This window comes from Ochotona princeps, chromosome 27, assembly GCF_030435755.1.
Source record: "Ochotona princeps isolate mOchPri1 chromosome 27, mOchPri1.hap1, whole genome shotgun sequence".
Lineage (NCBI taxonomy): Eukaryota > Metazoa > Chordata > Mammalia > Lagomorpha > Ochotonidae > Ochotona > Ochotona princeps.
This window is the reverse complement of record NC_080858.1, coordinates 373840-400635: the sequence shown is the minus strand read 5'-3', so window position 1 is coordinate 400635 and position 26796 is coordinate 373840. Positions and strand designations below refer to the sequence as shown.

General features: G+C 44.7%; 1 protein-coding gene across 1 annotated transcript in view; it reads right to left on the bottom strand.

The window, feature by feature from the left end:
• Positions 1 to 618: 618 nt before the first annotated feature.
• LOC131478078 (zinc finger protein ZFP2-like) overlaps positions 619 to 26796 on the bottom strand; it is a 52889-nt gene continuing 26711 nt past the window's right edge. Inside the window, 3 exon segments of the mRNA XM_058655665.1 lie at positions 619 to 783; positions 13145 to 13287; positions 16237 to 16473. Coding sequence (XP_058511648.1) covers positions 619 to 783; positions 13145 to 13287; positions 16237 to 16473 — 545 coding nt within the window.

Here is a 26796-nt window from a genome sequence, read left to right as displayed (position 1 = left end):
GGCCATTTATTTTTTAAGATTATTTTTCTGACTGTGAAAGTAGTATTTTCTTAGTGAGGGAAACTTGAAACGGAGAAAAGATGTACGAGAAGAGAAAAATTAGCATGACCATTAGGTCCAGAAAAGGATGGCATTTTAATTTTAGTGTAACTCTAGGGTTAGGGTTGTTTATAAACTCTCTATACACACATGTAAATGTAGTCATATAATGTTAACAGCAATTATTTCATTTTTATATTGCTTTTGTCCTTAAAATTGCAAGAATACTTGTCTCACTAATTTTTGTACACATCTCCTTAGTATCCTTTCTTACTACAGCTCAACCATGGTTTAAATAAAAATTCTCCTTTTATTTAACACTTTGGTGAATTAGACTTTTAGCTATTAAAATATTTCTGCAATGAGATTCCCTTTTATTCTCTTAGAATGTTTCTGTCATTTACATTTATATGAAAAAGAAACAAGACAATACTGGTATTTTCAGTAAATTTTCATTTGACATTTTTCCATATATGTTCAGGATCCAGTCTAATAATTGAGTTGGAAGTTCCACCAGAATTTGCCCAGAAATCAACTGCTCTAGTCCTGAACTGGAGCCAACTTTCTCTTTCTGAATAGTCATGGTGGTTTTTCTTCTTCCTGATCACTGATTCCAGACATCTTAGTCTGTGTCACAAATGTCTCCAGTTCACTTTTCATCCTTCCATTACGGAAATGCACATTGCATGGCAGCCCATTTCTCTCCATGTCTCTGATCTCCTCTGAAGACTTAGCTTCATTTCTCTGCAATACAGGTAGATGTGTATAGGGTAATCTTTGTTTTTTGGGGTCCTACCAAATCGTAGGCTTTATTGCCTTTACTCTTTATCAATGAACTTGCAGGTTTGTTGGAGAGATTTTTCTCATCATGTTCGCTGTATGGCTGAGCTATTTGTTACTATAAAATCTGCATCATGATGACTATGTCTTGGAATGTTGGCTATCAGTTCTGGATTATAATGTACAATCTCAACTAAAAAGATGCCTACCTGGGGAATGTTCTTCTTTTCCACCATTCTCTGACAACTGCCAAATTCTCTAGAGTCACCTATAGGCTTATCTAGGCAAGTTCATCTGTTCATTTGATGCCTAATAGTTACTTTGTAACAGATTAGATTATGTATCCAAAAGTGAATTTCGGCACTAATGTATAGTATCTAATTTTATAGTTAAATCAAATTCAAAATAGTTCTTGGCATTTTCAAATGCTTCTGGCCCTTGGCATTCCCAGGGAGAGATGGTTCTGCCCGAAACATGCCATTTCTACATGCCCACAAAAAGCACCTTGTGTTGTAAAGACATGGTCATAGCTGAACTAAAGAGGGGACTTGTTCTGCACAATTAGATGTCTTTGGGTCTTTCTCAACCACGTCCTTCAGCACGCTTTGGTGAACCAAGGCAAAGACCAAGTTCAGCTCTTATGAATCCTGGGTCATATTTGGGACCCAAGGTCGCTTACTGTGAGGCTGAGAGAATTCAGTATAGCCAGGTAGGATCTCAGGAGCCTGGGACTTGTGCATCGCTACCATCCATCTTAGTTACAACTGATGCAGAAAGAGGTTGGCTCTGAAGTCCTCAGTAGAGCGGTCAGGGACCCTTCTTCCCCTGTGGGACCTGACCTGGCCATGTCTGGTTGGGGGACACTTCAGAGCTGAAGGTTCCAGGAGCCAGCATACACATGCTGGTTGCATCCTGTAGCCAATCGACTTTCACCCCTGCTGAAGCGCAAAAGTCTACTGCGGCAGGACTGCTCTTTCATGCTTTCAGGTTGTCCTCTGCTGGGTGGAGCACAGGTGTAAGGTGCAGAGCTGGCAAGGATGAGACCAAGCACAGGTCCACACGCAGCAGGTCCACACAGGTGCAGACTTGGGGGAGAGCTGGTAAGTGGTTTGTGATGGAGTCTGAATAGGGCACCCTGGCATAGACTTGTGGGTATGGATGAAGCCAGGTGTGGCCAAGCTGAGTATGCTCAATCTCTGCTCCAGACTGTCCAGCCCCACTCTGCTTCCCACCAGAGACCTTTCTGGAGCACCCAGAGTTGCATTCCACAGGCCCTGCATAACACTGGTGGCCAAAGACCAGGATCCTTCAGGCAGGAACCCATTTGGGCCTCTGGGCACAGAAGCCTCCAAGAGCAGCAGGCAGCCGCCTGGAAAGACTGCGGGGATCCCCAGGTCACTTTTGCTGAGGGAAAACAAGATGGAACCTTTTATAAGAATAGATACAGCTGCTGCAGAGAGGAGCGGCTTCCTGCACAGCCATGTTTGTGCTGCTTCAAGCCCATGTTCTAAAACAGGAATTACAGAGCTTTCATAGGGAAATGGGATTGGGATGTGGATTTATTGGACTGAAGTTTCTGCATCAAAGTAATTCATTCATAAACATCCAGCCTGATATTATTTTAAACAAAGAACTCACTGATTCTCTGGTTTCAACTTCAGAGCCAGTGTGGTGCATGGACACTGTCATGGTGTCATGACATGATCATGTCTCAGATTTAGGACAAAACAGCTATGGTTTAATCTTCCAAGTCAAAACAAGCCTGTATGACAGGATCAGGTTTCTTTCATGCCTGTCCCATAAATGTTGTTGGGTTTGGTTTTTAAGATTTATTTATTTTATTGGCAAGGCAGTTGAGGAAAGACAGAGAGAAAGATCTTCTGTCCACTGTTCACTCCCCAAGTGGCACCAGTGGCTGGAGCCAATCCAGACCCAGGAGCCAAGGAATTCTTGCAGGTCTCCCACATGGGTACAGGGTCCCAAGGCTTTGGGCCATCCTCGACTGCTTTCCCAGGCTACAAGCAGGGAGTTAGATGGGACGCGGGGCTTCCAGGGTTAGAACCTGCACCTATATGGGATCCCAGTGTGTTCAAGGTGAGGATTTTGGCCACTAGGCCACTGTGCCGGCCCTGGTTTTGTTTTAAATGTCAGTGTTCCTGATGTGTTAGGGACACAGAAGGTTTGCAACACTCAAAACTGTGGTTGATGCTTCCAGGAACTGAGGTTCAACTCAATAAAAAGAACAGGAACAGTCTGAAATGGAGACAATGAAGCAACCTGATGGGCTCTGAGAAAATCCCTTCCTTCTTTCATTGCGTGTTAATGGGGACCTAAGGAGTAAAGGGCACTGCTCAGCTCTCTGAAGATTCATCACTGTCTCCACAGGAGAAAGTTCCATGCTTTGTTCCCCCAAGCCCACCTGACTGCCTCCCTCTCCACTTCTGTTGAGGACTACCATGATCTATCCTTCCTTGCTCCATCCCTGTATCTTCTGAGCCCCTAATTTTTGTCTGATCCTGACATATTTATCACCTTATGACATGTGAAACAGGTTACATGTAGGGAAGGAGATTGTCATCAGTAACAAGGTGATAGGGAGATAATGCAGAAGGACAAAAGCTGGAAGATGGACCTGGCGTCGTAGCCTAGTGGCTAAAGTCTTTGCGTTACACATGCTGAGATCCCATATGGGTACCAGGTTATATCCCCGTCGCCCCCGCTTCCCATCCAGCTCCCTGCTTGTTAATTAGGGCTCATAGGGTCAAAGGCTACAGGAAACTGGATAAGACCATTGTTTCCACATTCTCTTTTTTCCTCCCTGTATCTGGGGGAAGGGGAGAGACTAAGGGAGAAACAACACCCACCATCCCAACCATCCCAGGATCCCTGATGTGGGGTATGCTCTGAGGGCACTGCTCAAGTGGTTTCCATAGTTCAACTGTTCTGAATTGCTGTTGATCTTGCCATTCCAAGCATGATGAATTCTTTTCAGAATACATAGGCTGCCACATTCCACCTTGTCCAAATTTTCATTCCCAACACTTGACTGGGGTAGTTGATCAATCTGTTCTGTCCTCTGTTGTGGTACCAAGTGTCCTATACAGGCTCCAATGACTACCATATCCTCCATGTGCACCTGGATATGCTGTCTACTGCCCACTATTTCCCTACTGTGCCCATTACCACTCCTGGTTCATGCACTTTCCAGGTGGTTCTTCAGTTTGGCTTGACAGAATTATCCCCCTGTGCTAGTGTCTGCTACCTGATGCTGCAACAGAGCCCAGCCAATCCAAACTCACCCTGACTTGAACTTGTAGGACCAGACAACCCAGCCTGGCTTTTCCCTGGTACATATCACATGAGACCAACAGGTATTGTAGCTCTGCTAGGTCTGGTCTGCCCCCATCCCAACTCACACTCTCTAGTGGGAGTGGTGATCCAGCAGGGGAGCCCTCCGCATCCCCCTACCAGCTGCCCGCTAGCCCCCAAGTCTTGTTTGTACTGGTTGGATGCCATGACCTGGTCTAGCAAGGCCTGCCTCACCTCAGCTTTTGCCTCTGGAATGTGTAGGCTGGCCCAGCCTGGCCCACCCCAACTCCAGCTGATACTCTGGAGGCTACAGCCTAGCCAAGCCCAACTGGCACACAGTCCCAGCCCTCCTGTGTAATGGTGTATGTTGCAACCGAACCCAACCTGACCCTCCCTCCATTAATGTGCTCAGATTCGCCAGCAGGTGATATGAACTGTTCCTGCCTGGTTCACCCTAGACCTGCGCCATATGTATGCTGGTGGGTGCCGTTCCCTGGTCTGGCCTGTGCTGCTCCTTATTGTTGTTCTTGTGCACACCTGCATGGACTGTGTCCTTATACAAGGGTTTCCCACGCTCCTTCATCAGAACCTCTCCCATTGCCAGATCTTGCACATACCAGTGGGTCCATGGGCCAGCCCTACTCAGTCAACCTCTTGATCTAGCAGGAATGGTTGCCTTTCCTAAATGACCCTCACCCATTCTGGTTCTTACTGTTGGGTGTTACAGCTCAACCAAGCCTGGTCCACACACAGCTCAAACCTGGCTCAGCAGGGGCAAAAATCTAGCCTAGCCTGTTGTACACCTACCTGGTTCCTCAAGAGTACCAGTGAGTGCTGGGGTCTAACCCAATCTGGTGCACTCAGCCCCAGTATACACTTGTGCCAAGGAACACTGCAGCATATCCAGACCAGAATGTGGCTTGCTTTCCAGCCCCGTGCTTATAAGTGGGAACCACAACCCAGCCAGGACGTCCCCTTAGCTCCCCACCCAGGTCTGTTCCCAGCTATAAATCTTGAAAGTGTAGTTAGTTGCTCTGACCCAGCTTAACATAGCCCTTCACCCGTCTTGGCCTTTGCCTTACATGCTGTAGCCTGGACTAACCCAGCCTACCCCAATTCCTTCCACTTGCTGGCAGGTGCTGGAACCTTGCCTTGCTCTGTCTGCTCCCATACCAGGCTCATCCAAAATAGTAGGTGTGACAACCTACCTGAGCTTGACCTGTGCTCTAGCCTGGTTTCTGCTCTTGCCAATGAGGTAAGGTTGGCTTGGCTCTGCTCAGTTGGCCTACTCTAAAACCAACCTACAAATTACCCAACCGTTGGAGTTACCCTGCTCAGGCTGCCCAATACCCAGGCCTAAAACACATGGTTATTAATTGGAGCTGTGATCCCAATAGGGGAATTTCCCTGGTTCCCCCACTTCACCTACTCCCTGATGCAGATCTCACATGCTCTAGCAGGTGCTAGGTCCTTGCCCGGTATAGCCTGCCACTCCATCTTGGCCTTTGAATGACTTGGAAGATGTTGTGGCCCAGCCTCCCTCACACCCTTTGAGAGCATGCACATTTGGGTGCTTCAGCCTGGACCTGCCCAGCCTGTTTCCAGTTCTAGGACCCGTGGGTTTCGGCAGGTTCCAGGGTCATGCATAGCTCAGCCTGTCACCACCCAACACTTGAGCTAATCAGAGGGACTTGTATTTTCACAGGGTTGGGCCCATATATCACCCACAGAATCTAGCCCTGAGCCTGGATCTCCCTCGTGCTGGTTAGTGTCATGACCCTGCCTAATGTGACTCATCCTCGTTCCAACACTCAGACAGGTACTGGGATATAGCCTTGCCAGACAGGCACCCAACCATAGCTTTTGTGTGGGCTGGCATGTGGAATTCAGTGATTTTCTGTGCTAACAGCCCAACTCAGGACTCCTGTGTGGACTGGTAAATTAATCTGACCCAAACAGATCTTATGGACTCTCCCCTCGATAGCACCAGGTCTCAGTCCCCATGCTTGCCTGCAAGTTCAGTGACCCCGACACTGGGAGTCTCACAGAATTCATTCCTCACCTACATGCACATTGACCTTATCCATGGATATTCCTAGGAAGCAATTACATACCCCCAAAACCTTAGAGCTTGCCGCTGGGAGGCCAGCAGGTGGAGCCAGGCTCCACTTGGTGTGCTGGCCACCCAAAAGCCCAGGATTTACTCACCGTGTGGCAGCAGTGCCCATGATCTCAAACACTGAGTCCAACCTGGCTCAGGTAGCCTCAGCAGCCAGCATGCTGCTGAGGGTTCACTTCACCCAAACCCTGTAGCCAAATCCCCATCTTCTCTTTCAAACCATCTCTCTGACCCCCATGGCTGTCCCTCTCTTTCCTGATCTGCCAGTGCCTGCTCACTAACCCTTCTCACCTTAAATGTTGAAAAATGGTGCACTTTAGCATCTGTGCAGCCAAGGTCCAATGGCTGGTCTCTGTTATTTCTCCCTACTAAAAAGATGCTACGTGCCTCAGTTCCTCCTTCCTCTTCTGCTGCCATTTTGATAAAAGCACTGCCAGGGACTCATTGGTTCATTTTAAACTGCTAACTTTTTTTTCCACCAAGAAGGCCCCTCTCCACCCTAAAAACACAGACTTGAATGGTGTCGGCAGTTCCAGTCTCCTGCAAAGACTCTGATCATCACAGCCCCAGAGGACACTGGAGATTGACCTTCTGTCCTGGATGAACCATCCATTGCACAAGGTTGGGTGTAGAACATATGCCTTGAATATATGAGTCAAGTGATGTGCCCTCTGGTCATACACATGCCAGCACTAGAATAATGTGACAGGGAATGATAAACAAAAAAAACCAAAACAGAACAAAACAAACGAACTCAGTCATTCCAAATCACGTAGCCAATGTAGAGGATAACATCTTGTAAGTGGTTGTGTGGACTGAAGGTTTATACATTTCTGAAATCGAAATACAAAAGTGGAGCTCAGAAAGGGGCAGTTGCAAATGCAAGCTGTTCAAGTGAAGAGGAAATTCCAGAAACAGACATCCAGTCATGAGTGTTTCCATGGATTACTCACATGTGCTATTTTCCATATACTGAAGTTGTATGGATTCTAGTAAGTTTATTCTGTCGTCATGTTTTCAAGGTGACTCTTACGATTTCACTGCCATTGGCAAGGGTGATTTAGGACAAGTGGTCTTTGCACTATGCTCTTGGGATTTTTCTTCTGTGAAAACTACAGTGTCTGCTGAAACATGACTAGCAGGAAAAAAAGTGTTTCCTTTCCTTAATACTCTGTAATTTCTTGCCTCTGGGAACTCTCTGTGTTTGTCCTGAAATGTATCCTCTTGCAAAACATGTTCCTATATTCACTGCATTCGCAATTATTTCCTCCTGTTTAGAATCTTCGGTGTTTAATGAGGTCCTTTTCTGGGGAAAATAAAAAGCTAGTGTACAGGTATTACACGCATAAAGTCTTCCATCTTTGAGAGCTCTCTGGTATACATATTATGAGGTGGAACTTTCGGTAAAAGGGTTTTTCACGGGAATGACACACTTAAGCCCTGTGTGAGTTTTATGATGCCCACTGTGGCTTTTCTTTCTGGAGAACGTTTTTCTACACTTACCACACTTGTAAGGTTGCTCCCCTGTGTGTCTGCTGATGGAAAGTGAGGCCCCCTTCTTGCAGAAGAAAGAAAGAAAGAAAGAAAGAAAGAAAGAAAGAAAGAAAGAAAGAAAGAAAGAAAGAAAGAAAGGAAGAAAGGAAGGAAGGAAGAAAGAAAGAAAAAAAGAAGGAAGGAAGGAAGGAAGAATAAAGAAAGAAAGAAGGAAACAGAATTGCAAGACAAAAAGAGAAACTTTCTTAAAAACCGTCTTTGAGGATTGTTTGTGATAGTCCAGTGACTAAATCTTTTCCTTGCATATGCTGAGATTCCCTGTGGGCACTACTTTCTATCGCAGTTGCTTCACTTCCCATGCAGCTCCCTGCTTGTGTTCTGGGAAAGAAGTAGAGGATGTCCCCAAACCTTGGGATCCTATATCCATAAGGGAGACAAAGAAGAACTCTGGAAAGGCAGATTTACAGAGAAAGAGAGACAGAGAAAGACCTTCCATCCACTGGTTCACTCCCCAAGTGGCCACAAGAGCCAAAGCTGAACTAATCTGAAGGTGCGAACCTGCTCCTGGTCTCCCACAGGAGCACAGGGTCCCAAGGCCTTGGACCATCCTCCACTGCTCTTGCAGGCCACAAGCAGGGATCTGGATGAAAAGTGGAGCAAAAAAGAGTGATGACATGGAATCCCAGTAGTTTCAAGGCAAGAACGTAACCACTAGGAGACACACTAGGCCTGAAGATTTTTAAACTATGAAAAATTACAAATTGAAAATCATCCTGCTACACATTGTTCCATGTAATATATCTGAAAGGTCAGAAAATTTTTGAGGGCTCTGTTCTTTGAATTGTACAAACATGACCATTTCCATGGCTCTCATCAAAATACTTCCTAAACTGCTACCTTTCTGGTTGTAAAAGTTTCTTAACTGAATTCTTTACTTCAGAACTCTGCCTGGGAGATAGCTCAAACACAAAAAATACACACGGGGACAAGGGTGTCGAGTGTGTGGGAGGGTTCCAAAATGGCTGAATAGGGTATAGCTACACTAACTTAAGCTGCTATGGGATATACAAGGGATAAAAGAAGGATTACATGCCCAGAAGTCTGACAGAACTGTTAAGTGAGATAGTGAAAGAAAAAGAATAAAGGCTTTGTTGGACAAGAGGAGGAAAGTCAGAGACACTACTGAAGCCACCTGCATAGGGTAGGCTTTGAGCTATTATCCTTTTTCTTTTTTTTTTTTTTAAGATTTATTTATTTTTATTGCAAAGTCAGATAAATAGAGAGAGGAAGAGAGACAAATATCTTCTGTCTGAAAATTCACTCCCCAAGGAACTGCAACGGCTGGTGCTGCATGGATCCAAAGCCAGGAGCCAGGAGCTCTTCCAGGTCTCCCACAAGGCTTTGGGCCATCCTCGACTGCTTTCCCAGGCCACAAGCAGAGAGCTGGATAGAAAGTGGGGCTGCTGGGATTATATCTGGCACCCATATGGGATCCCAGGGCGTTCAAGATGAGGACTTTAGCTACTAGGCCACTGCACTGGGCCCTGAATAACTATCTTAACACCTGAAGGTGGGAAGAAGTTGCTGCATGCTTCCACTATTTGCAGATTCGGCTCAGAGAGAATTCCCAAATAAGCGCACTGATCTTTACCCCATCCAGGAGAGGTGTCTGGAGCCTGGGAATACCATGTTATAGAATAGGAAATCCTCAATGTTTCCTTTTCCTCTCCTCTCTAACCTGAAAAATTGTGCCTCTGTTCTACCCCTAGCAGCAACATAAACAGTAGCAGGACAACTTGTGGGGCAAAGATCCAATCCTTTGCATCCTGCACCTGTGAACATTTTAGGGTGTAAGTCCCAGAACTATGCTCATGTCTCTGTTTGAGGTTCTGGAGGTGCCAGCAGAAGCAGTCTGCTAATAATCTGGGAGAGCCCACTACTCTACAACCAAGAACCATGAAGACTCACTGTACATTTCTTGGCACAACTAGGATATGTCCAGTGGACATAGGAAATAATCAACTTGTATTCCACCTGTTGATCTTCATACCCAAGACAGGAAAATCTGTATACCTTGTCGTCATCCGATATGGCAGAAACTGAATCCCACAAGATTCAGTTTACATTGTCCTAGTACCAGAACTAGGGCTGTTGCCATTCTTTACTTACTTACTTAATTAATTAAGTAATTTTCAACTTTAGATGATGTTAACAGTTGATCAGAGTGGGATGGATCAAGGATCATGGAATATGAGTGTAATCATTGTTTCCAACTTTTGTGTTTGTCCTTCCTGTTTTGGGAGGGGGAGGCAACAAAGGAAGAAGCCGTACACAGCCTCCCACCTGCTCCAGTACTCAGTGATCAACCCAGGGTCCCCATGTGGCACACATCTTGAGGGTTTTGCCCAGGTGGCTTCTATAGTTCCAAACTGTTGTCAATCTTGGTGATCAAAGATGAGGGAACACTTTCAATGTCCATTGGCTGGCATAGTAGACCCCAGAGTCTCCATTCATCCAGATATTTGCTGTTACTGTTTGGCTGGAGTAGTTGCCCAATTTGTTTTGTCCCCCTTCCTCTGGGAAGGTACAGATGTTTCCTACAGAGCTCACTGGGATGCCATCTCTCCATGAGGATCTGGGCCAGCTGTCCACTACTCTGTTTTGTCCAATGAGGAAAAGGTGGGCCACTCAAAGTGGGCCAAGTGCTTGAACCAGGTGATTCAGGCATTGCTGGATCCCCTGCACCCAGGGTTCACAGACCTGGCACCTACTGTGCAGGTGGACTACGGAGCTGGGCTCAGTAACACAGGTCCCACCTGACCTCACACCCCTGGGGCTCACAGACAAACATCCAATGCACAATTGGATCAAGGACCTGGGTAGGTGACCCATAGCCTCCTGGACCTTCTCCACCAAGTGGACTACAGATAAGGGCATGGCAACCCAGGCTCACCAGACCCTGCACACCAGGATTCACAGTCTGGCATCCACCTCACAGGCAGGCCAAAGGACCCAGGCCCGGTGACCTGGGCACCACCAGAATCCCTAACTAGGGCTCAGGAATAAGAACCCACAGCACAAAGGGAAAAGGATGTAAGCCAGGTGACCCAGGTGCACTGGACCCTGTGACACTGGGGTTCATGGATCTGGAACCCACCATCTTCTCAGACCAAAGAGCTAGGCCAGGTAACCTGGGCTCTTCCAGATCCCCACCCTTGGAGCTCACAGACCCAGCCTCCTACCATGCACAGATAGGCCAAAGACGTGGGCCAGATGTTCCCAGCCTTGATAGATCCCCACCCCTGTGCTCATGGACCTAGCATCCAACTCCCCCTAATTGTCATGGCTTTACTCAACACCCACCAGTGGTACTGCAGCCTGACTTGGTCCAGCATGCCCCTAGTTTCAGCTCATTCTGGTGGGTATTGCCACTTAGCCCAGCACAGTCAATCCCAGTCCCAGCCCTGATGTGAACTGGTTGTTGTTATGGCCCAATCTGGCCTGTCCTGAACCCCATCCTGGTTCTCACATCTGCCAGTAGATGTTATGAATTGGCGTAGCCTAGCTTGCCCCAGATCTGATCACATGTAAGCTGGTCGATATTGTTCCTTGCTTGGTCTGGGCTACTCCTTGTCTTGGTTCTTGCACTCATCTGCAAGGAATGTGCTCTAGCAAAGGAGTTTCCCAAACTACTCTATCAGGTCTCAACACAATGCATAGGTTGAACATACCAGTAGTTCATTGGTCCAGCTTGACTTTGTCCATCTTTTCTTCTGGTGGGAACAGTGGCCTTGCCCAACCAGCCCACACACATTCTGGATCTCACTCTTGGTGTTACAGCCCAGTTCGGTGGAGGCTGAGACCCAGCCAAGTGATATCCTTCATTCCAGTTAAAATATAATCTCTTTTACAATTAAATCTAATCTTTGATGAAGGGATGGATATTTCAGATAAATTATTGTCAGCAGACCCTGAGGTCACTGAGGGGTGAGGCAATGGCGTACTTTGGTTACAAGAAACACCACGATTCTTTATTGTGAAGAAAATATAAGCTTATATAGACTAGCAAAGGGGAGTATAGGGCATGACCTGACAGTCCTGCCACCCAACATTGACACTGTAATTGACTAGAAGGCACGTCTATTCCTTTAGATGCTCCAGTCATATCTCAGGTAAGTTCCACATGCAGGGCTGGAAGCTGTGCCGCAGGTCATGGGCATGAAGGCTGTGAGACATGCTCCCCAGGTAGCAGGCAGAGATCCAGGGGTGATCTCCCACATGAGTACACCAGACAGGCAGATGTCAACATATGGACACAGCAAATATGCAGAAGCAAGGTAGCACAGAACAAAATAAACCTCCAGATTTAGATCTTGAACTGAATGAAATGTTTGAAACGACAGAAAAACAATTCAAAAAATGATTGCAACTAAACGCAATAAGATGTCAGACAATACAGATAGGCATATTAAAGATATGAAGGAATCAAAGAGTGGCATGGTTGAAAATATTACTCTACCTTCCCTACTGGAGCTACAGAGGGTGCCAAAGAGGGAAAAGATTTCAGAAAAAAACTGAAAATCAGGCTCCTTAGAAAGAAGTATGCGGGCCTAGCGGCATGGCCTAGTGGCTAAAGTCCTCGCCTTGAAAGCCCCGGGATCCCATATGGGCGCCGGTTCTAATCCCAGCAGCTCCACTTCCCATCCAGCTCTCTGCTTGTGGCCTGGGAAAGCAGTTGAGGACGGCCCAATGCATTGGGACCCTGCACCCGCGTGGGAGACCCGGAAGAGGTTCCAGGTTCCCAGCTTCGGATCAGCGCGTACTGGCCCGTTGCGGCTCACTTGGGGAGTGAAATATCGGATGGAAGATCTTCCTCTCTGTCTCTCCTCCTCTGTGTATATCTGGCTGTAATAAAATGAATAAATCTTTAAAAAAAAAAAAAAGAAAGAAGTATGCTAGAGCCTGGTGCGATAGCATAGTGGTTAAAGTCCTTGCCTTGCAAGCGCAGGGATCCCATATGGTCACCGGTTCTAATCCTGATGGCACTGCTAACCATCCAGCTCCCTCTTGTGGTCTGGGAAAGCAGTTAAGGATGGCCCAAAACCTTGGGAACTTGCACCTGGAAAGTGTCTGGAAAGTGTTTCAGTTTCTTTGCCAGATCTTTGCAACATTGTTAATCAACAAGAATTCAGTTAACAGGTTGCGTATGGTGGAATCATACACTATAAGGGGAAAAACTAAATATGAAGTCAGTAAATGAGTCAATTTGTAAGCATGACTGTAGGGAAATCAGCAAGAAGCAAACTACCTTGAGAGAGAACGCTCTGATTACTCATTGTCTCAGTAAATAAAATATCAGCTGCATGGAGGGTCTGATGGAACACACTTCAAGGAAGTAATTACCTTTCTGAGGTCCTTCAGGTTATCTTCTCCCAGAGGTGGGATGAAGAATTCACCCATTCTGTAGAGAGTGGAGATGCTGGCAACAGGGAAGACCAGATGAACAGAAGGATCAACTAAGCGATCTGCTGTGGTGTCTTTGTAATCTAGTCAGATAATAAATAGTAAGTACATTCAAACAAATAAACTATTGCACTGGTGATGTTTTGTTACCCAAACTCCATCTTGGTGTTTGATAGATTAAATTAACAGCCCTCTTGCATAGAAAACCAGAGTCCAGTGTGCATTGTATGACAAACATTTCATGATTTGTGAGTTTTTTTGTGTGTATTGAAACAAGAAAATTTCAATGCTCATATTTATACTGGGCTATGAGTTAAAAGACAATCTTTCAGGCAATTGCATAATTGTAGTTAGGGTAATGATAGTTGAATTTATCAGAAAAATTACTAAGGAGAGATAACTCATTAATGATCACATGTTAATCTTATACAGAAAATCTTCAACCAGTGAAATTAAAAGTATGATTGAATGGTTTAACAACAGAGTAGACCAAGTGGAAGAAAGAATGTGTGACCTTGAGGATGAGAATTTTGAAATGATCATATCAGAAAAAAGAGAAAATAATGAAAAGGTATGAAGGACATCTGCACAAATTGTGGACACCCTTAAGCAAACAAATATTCATATTACAGATACTTCTGTAGGAGAACCTGCTAAACAAAATGATGGGTGAAAATTCCTAGGTCTTGAAAGAAACATGGCTATCCAGACACAAGAAGCTCAAGGAATCTCAAGCAGCCCTAATCTAAAAGGATCTCATTCAATGTCACAGGAGAACTTGCCACCACCAGACCAGCCGTATAAGAAAATCTCAAAGGTGTTTGACATTAGAAGTAAACAGAAAGCACATTTCACCATGAAATTCACTAATAGAGCAGGTAGAATTCTTATCCAACCAATAAAATCACAGGTCTTAGCTTTTACCTAATATTAATACTAATCATCAAATCACAAGCACACTATATACTGTCCATAACAAACACACTTCACAAATCTACACACAGACTTAAAGCAGAGTTGGAAAAAGTTCTGCCAGGGAAATGGAAATGCAAAACAAGGAGGCATAGCTATGCTGATAAGACGTTATGGTGCCGGCTGCTCTACCTGTGATCCAGCTCTGTGCTACTGGCAGTTGAGGGTGGCCAAAGATTGGGCCCCTGCACCCATGTGGGAGATCCAGAAGAAGCTTCTGGATCCTGCCTTCAGATTTGCCTAACCCTGATTGTTGAGGCCACTGGGGTGTAAACCAGTAATTGAAAGACCTTCTCCATCTGTCTCTGTAGCTCTTTCAAGTAAAAAAAAAAAAAAATCTTTAAAAATCAAGCAAACTTAATTTGCATGTAAAATCTACAGCCTGTTGTCTGAGACCTGAAGCACAGTTGTGAGAAACCTAAGCAAGACCAAAAAAAAAAAAAAAAAAAAGCACTCAAATGGAACCTGGTGTTTGCTGTCCTGCAGCGATGGACTTGGTGCACTCAGCCTATGATAACTTGCATGGACCACCATGTTGGTGAGATAGCCAAAGTTTATTAACAGCATCAGACGTTTACAAGAAGATTGTCAAGTAGGCATCCAGGGAGTGGGGGTTAAGCCATTTGCATTTCAATAGCAAGGGACAGTCTCCAAATACACAACTTGTTCCTCTATCAGGTCCTGTAGCTACACCTTTGAACCAGGAGGTTTCCTGTTTATTCATCTCCATATCAACTGCTCCTAGCACATTCTGGAGGAATTACAGTTAGCTCTGGTTTTGCATGGCAGAAGATTCACCATGTCCTTCTACAAATCCCCCTTCTGTGTTTTGTAAATTAGGCCTGAAAGATGTAGCTAGGGAGAATATGCTCTTGGAAGAGCGGAAAATGGGGAGATGCAATATGATATATTGTACAAGGATGACTTCACCACCAGGGACCACTTACCCAAACTGCCTATTATCTCATCTAGCACCTCAACATCCTTTTTCCCAGGAGAATGAACCAGTTGCTGTCAGGAATAGGGGCCGACAATCTCACTGGCTGCTTCATGCCGAAAAGGGGCGGGGAGAGAGGGCCACAGCAACTGGGCATTCTCTAGGGAATACATCTAGAGGTTCTTGGTAGAAGGTAGAAAAATAATAGTTATAATTTCTCCCAAAGTAGCATGTTTCTGAGCTTAGATGTGAAAGATGTTCTGTTTAAATCTTTGTAAGAATAAACATGAGCCCTGAGCACCTTACTTTAAGATTTATAAGTAATCAACTCAATCAAGGCAACAAAACACATGAAGCTTTCCTTAGCTGTACAAATAATAGCCTAAAGCAGAGTGGCACAGGAACAGTGAAAGGATCAACATTAACATCGGGCTCTAAGTCCATCACGTATATAATGGCTGGATGCCAGTTTAACAGCAAATTTTCTATGCAGTGACATCTTGTTTAGCATTCACAGTTTTGAATTGATGAAAGTTTGAGGGGGAATATCTTAACCCCTAATAATTTAAACTTTGCAGTTTATAGTATTCAAGCAAGATTTTACAGAACTTCATGCATTTTAGGATAATCAAGACAGTTTTATAATTCCAACAAGCCATATATTAACACTTGAAGAATATAAAAGTCTTAGACAGGTGTGCAGAGAAATCCCCAATAATTTAGCAAGTGAGGAAGAACTGAACTCTACATCCTACATGGTAAAGACTAGGAAAAGCCAAATAGGAAGCCTGACCGTAAGTACAGGCTGAGCGACTAAAGACTAACTTACCTTTTTCCTGGCTGTTCCAATCTTTCTGTATTTAGTCTCTCTCTGTCTATCTGAACTAAATTTGGAGCTCCTGATGGACCCTAATGGCCAGTGTAAGAGGACTGAGAGTCAAAGCTGGAACTAAGTAAGGACCAGGGAAAGTTCCTCTCCTGAGTCCAGAAGGCAATTGACAATCCTTTTACCTCTGAGTGCCACCTGGGGCTCCTGGCTGTTGTTCCAATTTCACCAGATGCTATGAGGAGGGTACTGGGATGCTTCAATCCCATGTGGGACATCTGATATTAAATGACTGACCTCGGAGTTTTCGGCCTATGAAGGCATTCAGATTCCCTGTGATCTCCTTGGCAGCTGGGATAAGATCCTTGGTGTCCATACTGATAATTCTTGATGAAGTATCCACTGATTGTGCAGAGAAAGCACTTGAGAGGCCTCTGAGGGTCTCACTGGAACTAGGGTACAGACCTCCGCTTATGTGACTTGCAATATCCTGGAGAGAATTCATAGTCACTAAAGACATCCATGTGACCCACACTGAAAGAGAAAATTAAAACAGGAAAATACCAGAAAAAAATAACAACAAGTTAACCTGTATGTTTTAAGTAGTTTGTGAAGTTTAATTCTTTGAAGATAATATGAGTTATCTGTCTCTCTAAATATTTCCGAATGTGGTGAGGTAGTCAGCTAGTTCAGGGTCAGGAGCTTGGAAGCCACTCCTCCCTACCACCTAGATGTTCCCTTCTGTCCACCTGTGACTCTCACCTTTCATCTGAGAGGAGGTAGTATTGCATTGTTGTGTAGCCACTCCCCTCACAGGTCCCAATAAAGGCTCATGATAAGGAAGGACTCGCTCTCTTTGTCGTGTGCTTCTGTTGCTCTGGAGCTCTGACTTTTAGCCTCCCCAGGACAAATATCCTTTGAGTATTGCCCCTGTGTCTGTATTCCTCACCCTGTGCTTACTGCTTAGGTGGGACGATGAAGATAGCAATGTTAAGATGCTTTTTATTCCTAATTTGTGTGTTGTCAGGAGTTCCAAGAGAGATAAGGCCTAGCAGTAGTGGAATGTGGGCAGAGGAGCCAGGGAAAGGTGAATGTTTGCAGCTTTGTAAGTGTGTTCAGGTTGCTCAATGCATATTGATGGGGAAGCTCGGATATAGGTCTTCAGCTTAATGGACGGACTTCAGGGTAAAGACCATTTGTTCCTCTTGGGGTTATGATTGATTGGATTGCCACATGGACTTGTGATTTGCTATTTCTAGTGGACCCTGTTATCACCAAGCTTGGTTAGTAAAGACTCCTAAATAAACCTTAGACATGTCTGGCGTGATCTTGCTTGCACCCATTACACAAACACTTTAAAAGATGAAACAAAAATGATGTGTTGGGGCAAATATTTGGCTCAGCAGTAAAGGCCACTGGGTAAGTTGCCCACATTCCACACATTACTGGGTTCAACAGGAAGTTAAACAACTCCAATAACTCAACAAATCCAGAGAAGTCCTCTTGGAGACAAACAGGAGTGTAAAACCACAGAGTACCAACTCAGTGCAGGAGAACTGCAGAGTGGTAGGAACAGGAGACCAGATAGCTCACCTAGATAAACTAGTAAACAGAAGAAATGTAGAGGTATTCATGGCAAGGAAAAAAAATTAACAGGGTTAGAAATCCCAGAAAATAATATACAGTTGCTATAAGCATGGGAGAAGATTTAGGTGAACATTGAAGAGTTCTAACTGGTTAACAGAAACTTTTTAAAGAATTGAATGAATACCAGATTGACCAGCCAAATGAAACTATGTGCATGAAAGATACAACATGGGTTCATCTGTGGCCAACTGTGTAAACAGAGAAGCAAAAGGAAATGTATGGAGAGTAACTCAAGACTTCAGTACACTGCGTTTCACACATTTCTGATTCTGTCTAAAGGTGATCCAGATAAACCGCATTCTGATGTAATAAATGGGCAATGTGGAATTAATCACCTGTGATGTCATAAGGACCACTGTGATTTCAAAATATTTGTAATGTCATAAAATGCATTTTGATGTCATAACGGTGATACCATAATCAAGTGTGATGTCATAATGGTCATTGTGATGTCATAACATTTGTGATGCCTAAAATTGTACTGTGGTGTCATTATCAATTCTGATGTCATAAATGGCTATTATCATGTCATGACAATTGCAATGTCATAAAATGCATTGTGATGTCACAGATGTATTATGATATCATTATCAAATCACGATATCATGAATGTCATAATCAGTTCTGCTGTCATAAATGGACATTTTGATGACTTAATCGTGTGAACTCATAAATGGTGATTGTGATGTCAGAGCAGTTGGGATATGATAAAATGCATTGTGATGTCATAAAATTGTGATGTCATATTGGCATTGTGATACTATAACCATTGTGATGCTATAAAATGTATTGTGATATCATCATTTCGTGTGTTTTCATTAGTTAATGTGATGTCATAATTGTGGTGTTACCTAGGGGCATGGTGATGTCATTACCATTTTGATGTCATAGAATCATTGTGATGTCATAAGACACCTTGTGATATCAAAATCAACTGTGATGTCTTTATTGTGATGTGGTAATCAATTATGGGGTCAGAATTAACTATTATGATAAAATTGATTAATGTGACATTATATTCGATTTCTCTTTCTTAGAAACTCTTCGGGCCTGGCACAATAGCCTTGCAGCTAAAAGTCCTCACCTCACATATGCTGGGAACCCACCATACGGGCACCAGTTCTAATCCCAGCAGCCCCACTTCCCATCTAGCTCACTGCTTCTGGCCTGGGAAAACAGTCGAGGACGGCCCAAAGCCTTGGGACCCTGCACCTGTTTTGGAGACCCGAAAGAGGCTCTGGACTACTGGCTTCAGATTGGCTCAGCACTAGCCATTGCGGTTACTTGGAGAGTGATTCACTGGGAGGAAGATCTTCCTCTCTTTCTCTCCTCCGTTTGCATATCTGCTTGTCTAATGCAAATAAATCTTTAAAAAAAAAGGAAATAAACTCTCAATTGGCTGAAAAAATGATGTTTTCATAAGTAAAGGCAAATGTCATTTTGCATGTTTGGACATTGTTTTCAGAATTCACCTCAGAAACACCAAAGGTGTTTCCATAGTTTTTCTTTTTTTTTTTTTTAAAGATTTATTCATTTTATTACAGCCAGATATACACAGAGGAGGAGAGACAGAGAGGAAGATCTTCCATCCGATGATTCACTCCCCAAGTGAGCGGCAATGGGTCGATGCGCGCCAATCCGAAGCCGGGAACCTGGAACCTCCTCCGAGTCTCCCACACGGGTGCAGGGTCCCAATGCATTGGGCCGTCCTCAACTGCCTTCCCAGGCCACAAGCAGGGAGCTGGATGGGAAATGGAGCTGCCGGGATCAGAACCCGCGCCCACATGGGATCCCGGGGCTTTCAAGGCGAGGACTCCAGCCGCTAGGCCATGCCGCCGGGCCCATTTCCATAGTTTTTCACTCAAAGAGGCTTGCAGATACGGCAGAACATTGGATGTGCTACAACACCATCCAGCTGATTCTGAGATATTCTTTGATAGACATGGAAGAATGATACTGTCAGAAATAATGGCAAATTTGCGTTAACCCTTCTTTGAACTTTGTATTCAGAATCAGCTTCACATCCAACAGTTTCCCAGCACCTTGGCACTGAATCAAGATTAAAGCTTTCAGGGAATGCAGAATGTGCCTCTGTGTAATGCTCTGCTTCTGTGATATTCTTTGATTTGTATGGAAAAATCATGGTCCCTTAAGTCATGACAAATGGGCATGAAATATGTGTTGAAGGCTGTTTTCAGAGTGAAACTCACATTCGCAAGGTTATCTGACACTTTTTTTTATTGAAACAGGGTTCTGCTTTTGTGTCATGTGGTGTTTGCTCAGTCCTAAGGTGCTGTATCTGAGATACTCTCCGTTGACATGAAACAAATGATGTCACTTGTAGCCACCAACAGATGTGCACTAACCTTTGTTCTAACTTTGTTTTCAGAATGAATATCAGACATATGAACACACGTTCACTGTTTTTCTCTAAAAGACGTTTAGGGAAACTGTGGAAGAGTTCCTCTGGGATATCAATTGGGAAGTCATACAATTGAGCCTTGTGCTATCATTATCCATTGTGATGTCACACACCAAAATTACAACCTCTTTTGTGACACCATCCTCAACGGTGATATCACAAATGCCCTTGTGCTGTTGTAATCAATTATGTTGTTCCAAACAGGCAGTTTGGGCAGTTTCAGTCTGAGAAGTCATTCTGATACCATAATGAAATATCGTAATGCTAGGCTAATGCTACTAAAGAAAACAACCATTATATCTGAGAAGCACCATTGGATGGCATCCTCCATTGTAAAGCATTAAGCGAAATTGTGATACTACATTGCAATATCCTAAGAACTCTTGTAATGCTGAAATTTTCAACGAGGCACTCATGTGACCATGGCAAAAACATTGTGATATTAAAATAGTCACTGTGATGCATTGCAGCTATTGTGATGTCATAAAAATTGTGCTGTCATAAAATGTATTGAGATGTCATAAATGTATTGTGAAGCCATAATCAATTGTGGTGTCATAATGGCCATTGCGATGTTATCATATTTATGCTGTCATGAAATGCATTGTGAGGTAATAAATAGTCATTGTGGCATTAATCAATTGTGACGTCATAATGGCCATTGTGATGTTATAACATTTGTGATGTCATAAAATGCATTGTGATGTCATGATCAATATGATTTATAAACCAGTTCCACAGTCATAAGTGAACACTGAGTATTGATAAACAATTGTGATGTCATAATGGTTATTGTGATATTGTAACATTTTTTACTTATTTTAGTTTGATAATCTTTACATAGTTGATTAGGGCACAAAGGGTGAAGGGCTACAGGTAAGATCATTGCTTTCACATTTATGATTATTTTTTTCTACATCTGGGGTAAGGGGAGAATAAAGGGAGAAGCCCAATCCAGCCTTCCACCCATCCCAGGTTTCCCAATGTGGGGCATGCTCAAGTGGTTTTGATAGTCCAAGAGTTCTGAATTGCTGTCAAACTTCTCATTCCAAACATGATGAAATCTCTTCAGAATTCACTGGCTGACATAGCTCCCGTTGAGTCTCAGTTTGGCCAGATTTTCATTGCCAACACATGTCTGGAGTAGTTGATTAATTTTTTCTGGCCTCCATCCTCTGTGGTGGTAGCACATGTCCTCTGCAGGCTCTGATGCACTGCCATATCCTCCATGTGCACCTGGATATGCTGTCCATTGTTCTGTCTGAGCCTCTGAGAAGGCTCAGCTTTGACACTTGCACTCCATGTTCAGACCATGGAACCTGTGTTTTGCTTCATGGTTGGGGTTCTGAGTACGGCAATTCGATCGGGGAGATCTCCAAAGAAACTTTTTCTGAGATGATCCCAGACCTGATTCTTGTGTGTACTTGCCAGTGCAGGGTCTAGCACAGTCCGTTGCGCTAATCAGCTTATGCATATGCTGGTAGTTGCAATTGCTGGCTCAGTTCTGTTTCCAGCCATCTTCCATGTGAACCAATGGGTGTTGTAGTCCAGCCTGATTCTCCCCAGCATACACTTGGTCCTCATGCAAACCAGTGGGAGCTGAAGCCTAGTCAGGGTGACTCCCAATAACCACCACCAGGTCCACCCCCTGCCTTGGTTCCTGTGCTTGCCAGTATGTACAGCAGACTGGTCCAGTCTGTCCCACATTCCACTCAGCTCCCATTCAGTTCTCCTACATATCAATGGGCATTGAAGTCTAGTTCAACCCAACCAGCCCCACTATACAGCCCACGCACATGCTATTGGGTGCCGTTCTGTCTAACCACTGCCCCAGACCTAGTTTTCATGCTCTCCTGTAGGAGTGATAACCCAAGAGGGAGGTGCCCACTGTTTCCCTCCTGGGCCACTCCCACTCCTGGGTCATGCACTCTTCAGGTGGTTCTGCAGTTTAACTTGGCAGAATTAGTTCCCAGTGCCGGCATCTGCCAGCTGATGCTGTGGCAAAACCCAACCTACCCTTACCCACTCTGATTTATGCTTGTTCAAGTAGGAGCCATCAACCCAGCCTGGCTTTTCCCTGATCTAGCTCACATGAGGCCAACAGGTGTAGCTCTGCCCGGTCTGGTCTATGCCATCCCAACTCACGCTGTCCAGTGGGAGTGGATGTCAAGCAAGGAAGCCCTTCACCATTTCCCCTACCAGCTTTACCTCTTCCCCACTGGGTCTTGTGCATGCTGGTTGGGCACCATGGCCTGGCCTGGCATGGCCTGCCTTACCCCAGCTTTTGCCAGTGGGTGCTGTAGCCTCACCCAGCCATGCTCACCCCCAATTCCAGCTCAGGTTGGTAGGGGCTAAAGCCTAGCTTAGTCCAGCAAGCACCCAGCCCAAGCAGTAATGAGTACTGATGTGTGTTGTAACTGGACCAGCCTGACCCATACTCCATTCTAGTGCTCAGATTTGCCAGAGGGTGATATGAACTGGTCCTGCCTGGTTCACTCCTGACTTGCACCAAATGTATGTCACTAGGTACCATTCCCTAGCCTGGTCTGGGCTGTTCCAAATCATGGTTTTATGCTTATTTGCATACACTGTGTCTTGACCAAGGTATGTCCCAGGCTCCTCCATCAGAACCATTCCCAATGCCAGATCTCACACACATGGGTGGGTCTGTGGGCCAGCCCTACTCAGTCCACCTCTTGATCTAGTAGGAACAATGACATTTCCTGAGAAGGCTTTCACTCCATTCTGGTTATTATTGTTGGGTATTACAGCCCAGTCTAGCCTGGTCCACATGCACTCACAGTTCATGCCCAGCTATTCAGGGGCAAAATCCTAGCCTAAACTGTCCTACACCTACCCTGGTCCTCACAAGCACCAGTGGGTGCCCAGTGTGGTGCACCCAGCCCCAGTCGACACTTGTGCTAAGGTATGCTACAGCCATATCCAGACCAGAACACGGCTCCCATTCCATCCTTGTGCTTATCGGTGAAACCCCAACCCAGCCAGGCCATCCCCTTAGCTCCCCAGGTAGGGGAGTTCCCAGCTATAGATCTTGCAAGTGGCAGTGGTGGCTGTGACCCAGACTGGCCTAGTTCTTCACCTGTCATGACCTTTGCATTTGGATTCTGCAACCTGACCTGACAAGCTCAAAGCAAGTCCCATCACTAGCTGATTGGTGCTGGAATCTAGCCCTGTTCCATCTGCTCCCCTCCAAGTCTCATGCAGTCTGATATTTGTTTTTTTTTAAGATTTATTTTTATTACAAAGTCAGACATACAGAGAGGAGGAGAGACAGAAAGGAAGATCTTCCGTCCGATGATTCACTCCCCAAGTGAGCAACAAAGGGCTGGTGTGAGCCGATCCGGAGCCCGGAACCTGGAACCTCTTCCGGGTCTCCCACGCGGGTACAGTGTCCCAATGCACTGGGCCATCCTCAACTGCCTTCCCAGGCCACAAGCAGGGAGCTGGATGGGAAGTGGAGCTGCTGGGATTAGAACCGACACCCATATGGGATCCTGGCGTGTTCAAGGCGAGAACTTTAGCTGCTAGGCCACACCGCCGGGCCCCAGTCTGATATTTGCATTAGCCTAGCTGAACCTGACCTGTGCTCCAGTCTGGATTCTGTCCTTGACAGTGAGTTAAGGTTGGCTTGGCCCTGCCCATTCGCCCCCCCTACAAAGCCAAAACACATGTTCTCCAACAGTTGGAGTTACCCTGCTCAGGCTGCCCAACATCCAGGCCTGAAACACGTGCTTACCAGCAAGAGCTGTGACCCTAAATAGGTTCTCCAAATTCTCAGTTTCTCAGCCCCCTCCCGACCCAGATTTCACATGCTCTAGCAGGTGCTAGGTTCTTGCCTGGCATAGCCTGTCACTCCATCTTAGCCTATGTATGAGCTGGATGATGCTGTGGCCCAACCTGCCTCATAGCCTCTGGTAGAATGTACATGTAGGTGCTGCAGCCTGGACCTGCCCATGCTGTCATCAGCCTCAGCACCCATGAGTTTCATTGGGATCCATAGTCATTCCTAGGTCAGCCCATCACCACCCCAGCTCTTAAACTAACCAGGGGGACTTGTATTTCCAAGTATTGGGCCCATATATCCCCTGCAGAATCTAGCCCCAGACCTGGTTCTCTCACATGCTCGTTGATGTCATGACCCTTCCTAATGTGACCTGTTCCCTCTTCTGACAGTCAGGTACTGGAATCCAACCCTGCCAGACAAGCCCTCAGTCATAGCTTTCATGTGGACTGGCGTGCGACAGTCAGTCATGCTGTATGCTAACAGCCCATCTCAGGACTCCCATGTGGGCTGATACATGTATATCTGTCCCAAACAGATCATATGGACTCTCCTCTCCGAATGGCCAGATCTCAGTCCCCATTCTTGTCAGCAAGTTCGGTGACCCCATCACTGGGAGTCACACAGGATTCATCCCTCAACTACACTCACATTGGCCTTATCCATTGATGTCTTTAGGTAGCAATTACCTACCCAAAAAAACCCTAGAGCTAGCTACCAGGCTGTCAGAGCCTGGCACCCAAGGACGCACTGACCTCCCAACAGAGAGGACTCACTCACCACATGGTGATGGTGTCCATGGACCAAGTCCCAAGCATTGAGTGCAACCTGGCTCAGCTGCTTTCCACAAGCTGCCATGCTGCAGAGGGCTGCCGTCACCAGAGCCGCCAAGGTTGAACTCCAAACTCCTAGTTTCTGCTGCAGAGCAGGGACAGAGGCCTAAACCCATTTCTGAGATTCACTCATGGTGAACTAACCACGGGGGCAGAAATCTCTCTCTCGGGACTCCCAACAGCCACTACTCCCTCACCACATGGTGACAGTTTCCATGGGCTGAGCCCCAAGCATTGGGTCCAACTTGGCTCGAGTACTGTCTGCAAACCATCACGCTGCAGAAGGTTGCTGTCACCTAAACTGCCAAGGTTGAACTCTGATATTATAGCATTTCTGATGTCATAAAATGCATTGTGATATCGTAAACAATTTTCTTGTCCTAAGCAATTCTGATGTCAAAAATGAACATTGTGATAGCATAACCACTGAGATGTCATAAAATGCGTTCTGATGCCATAAGTTACATTGTAATGTCCTAAATGTGTAGTAGTGTCATAATATAATGTGATTTCCTAAGAGCCTAATCATGGCATCTAAGACAGAGCAGGTCACACTGTTAATACGGAGGTTGGAGAATAAACTGGAGCAGCACAACAATCAGAGCTCCCAGCCCTTGAATGTAAGAACAGCTGCTGGCAAAGCAACTGATGTCTGATTTTTTCATCCTGAAAAGCATGTTTCCCTTCCCCTAAAGGCAATTTTTTCATTGAAAAAAAATCATTTAATTCTTTGTCTCAAGAGATTTTCTAAGTTTCCATGAATGTTTTTAGTAAGTTTAGCTTCATTTTATGAGGATAAATTTACAGTAATGTTACCTCTGATTAAGACTTGCCTCACTAAAGTCATATTAAACAGTTACATTTCCTAAGATATCAGCATTTTTTGTTTTTGCTTCCTTGTAAAGTACAATTTAAATTACAGACAAATAAATCACATATTTATCTGGTTAATATGATATCAGTCTGATGCAACGTGTTGGTTTTCTTCCTATGTAGTTTTTGGTGCTTGAATTCAAAATCTAACAAATGTAATAATTTCGTGCTTCAAGAGCAATTGCTATTTTTTTTGTCACCTTAATTATTCAATGGATTCATTCTAGAATTTATCAAACACATCTTTATATATAGTTGAAATGCAATTTTGATGACACATAAATGTCATTTGTACACAATCTATTCTGTGGTGCATAAAATACCCAGGCCCTCATTTGTAACATCCTTTGTTTTGGGATGAGGGTGAGAGTGAGTCCATTTTGTCCAACAGGTGGCACTGTTTAACTTTAGAAGGGTTTCCTTAGGATAAAGGGGCGTTTCAATGATGTGTGGAATAGGAACATACAGCATCCTGGTAAGTGGACAAAGAACTTCTATTTGAAATTGAGTATTTCAACTAAGCAGCACTAATTCTAGTGGCTTCTGAAATAGTTTCAGATTCACACAAAAGTTCCAAGAATAGTATTGAGAATCTGTATAACTTTCATTAGATTTTCCAAATGTTCATAATTTATGCTTGCTTTCTCCTTCTTCCTCTGTAAATCTATTTCTGAATGAGTTGCCAACAAATTGTAGCTATGCTATTCTTTCATTCCTAAATATGTCATCACACATTCCTCAATATATTGATATAACTAGAGAACAGTTGTTGCTAAATCTAGGAAAAGGAACATTGCTATAGCGTTAATTTCTAATGTGTGGACCTTACCCAGAATTCTCTTCCATTTATTCATTTTTTTAATTGGAAAGTCAAATATATAGAAAGAGAGAGAAAGGTCTTCCATCCAATGGTTCACTCCCCAAGTGGCTGCAATGGCTGGAGCTGAGATGATCCAAAGTTAGGAGCCAGGAGCTTCTTCCTGGTCTCCCACATGAGTACAGGGTCCCAAGGCTTGGGATCATCCTTGACTGCTTTCCCAGGCCACAGGCAGGGAGCTGGATGGGAAGTGGGGCCACTAGGATACAAACTAGCACCAGTATGGGATTCTGGCATGTGCAAAGTGAGAATTCAGCCACTAGGCTACCACTCCAGGTTCCTTATCCAGTTTTCAATCATCGTACTACTACACTTCTTTTAGCACATATGTGTATATATATCAATATCTTAGTCTATGTAGCATCTCTTGAGGAACCTCAGTATCAAAAATCCCAAGCATCTG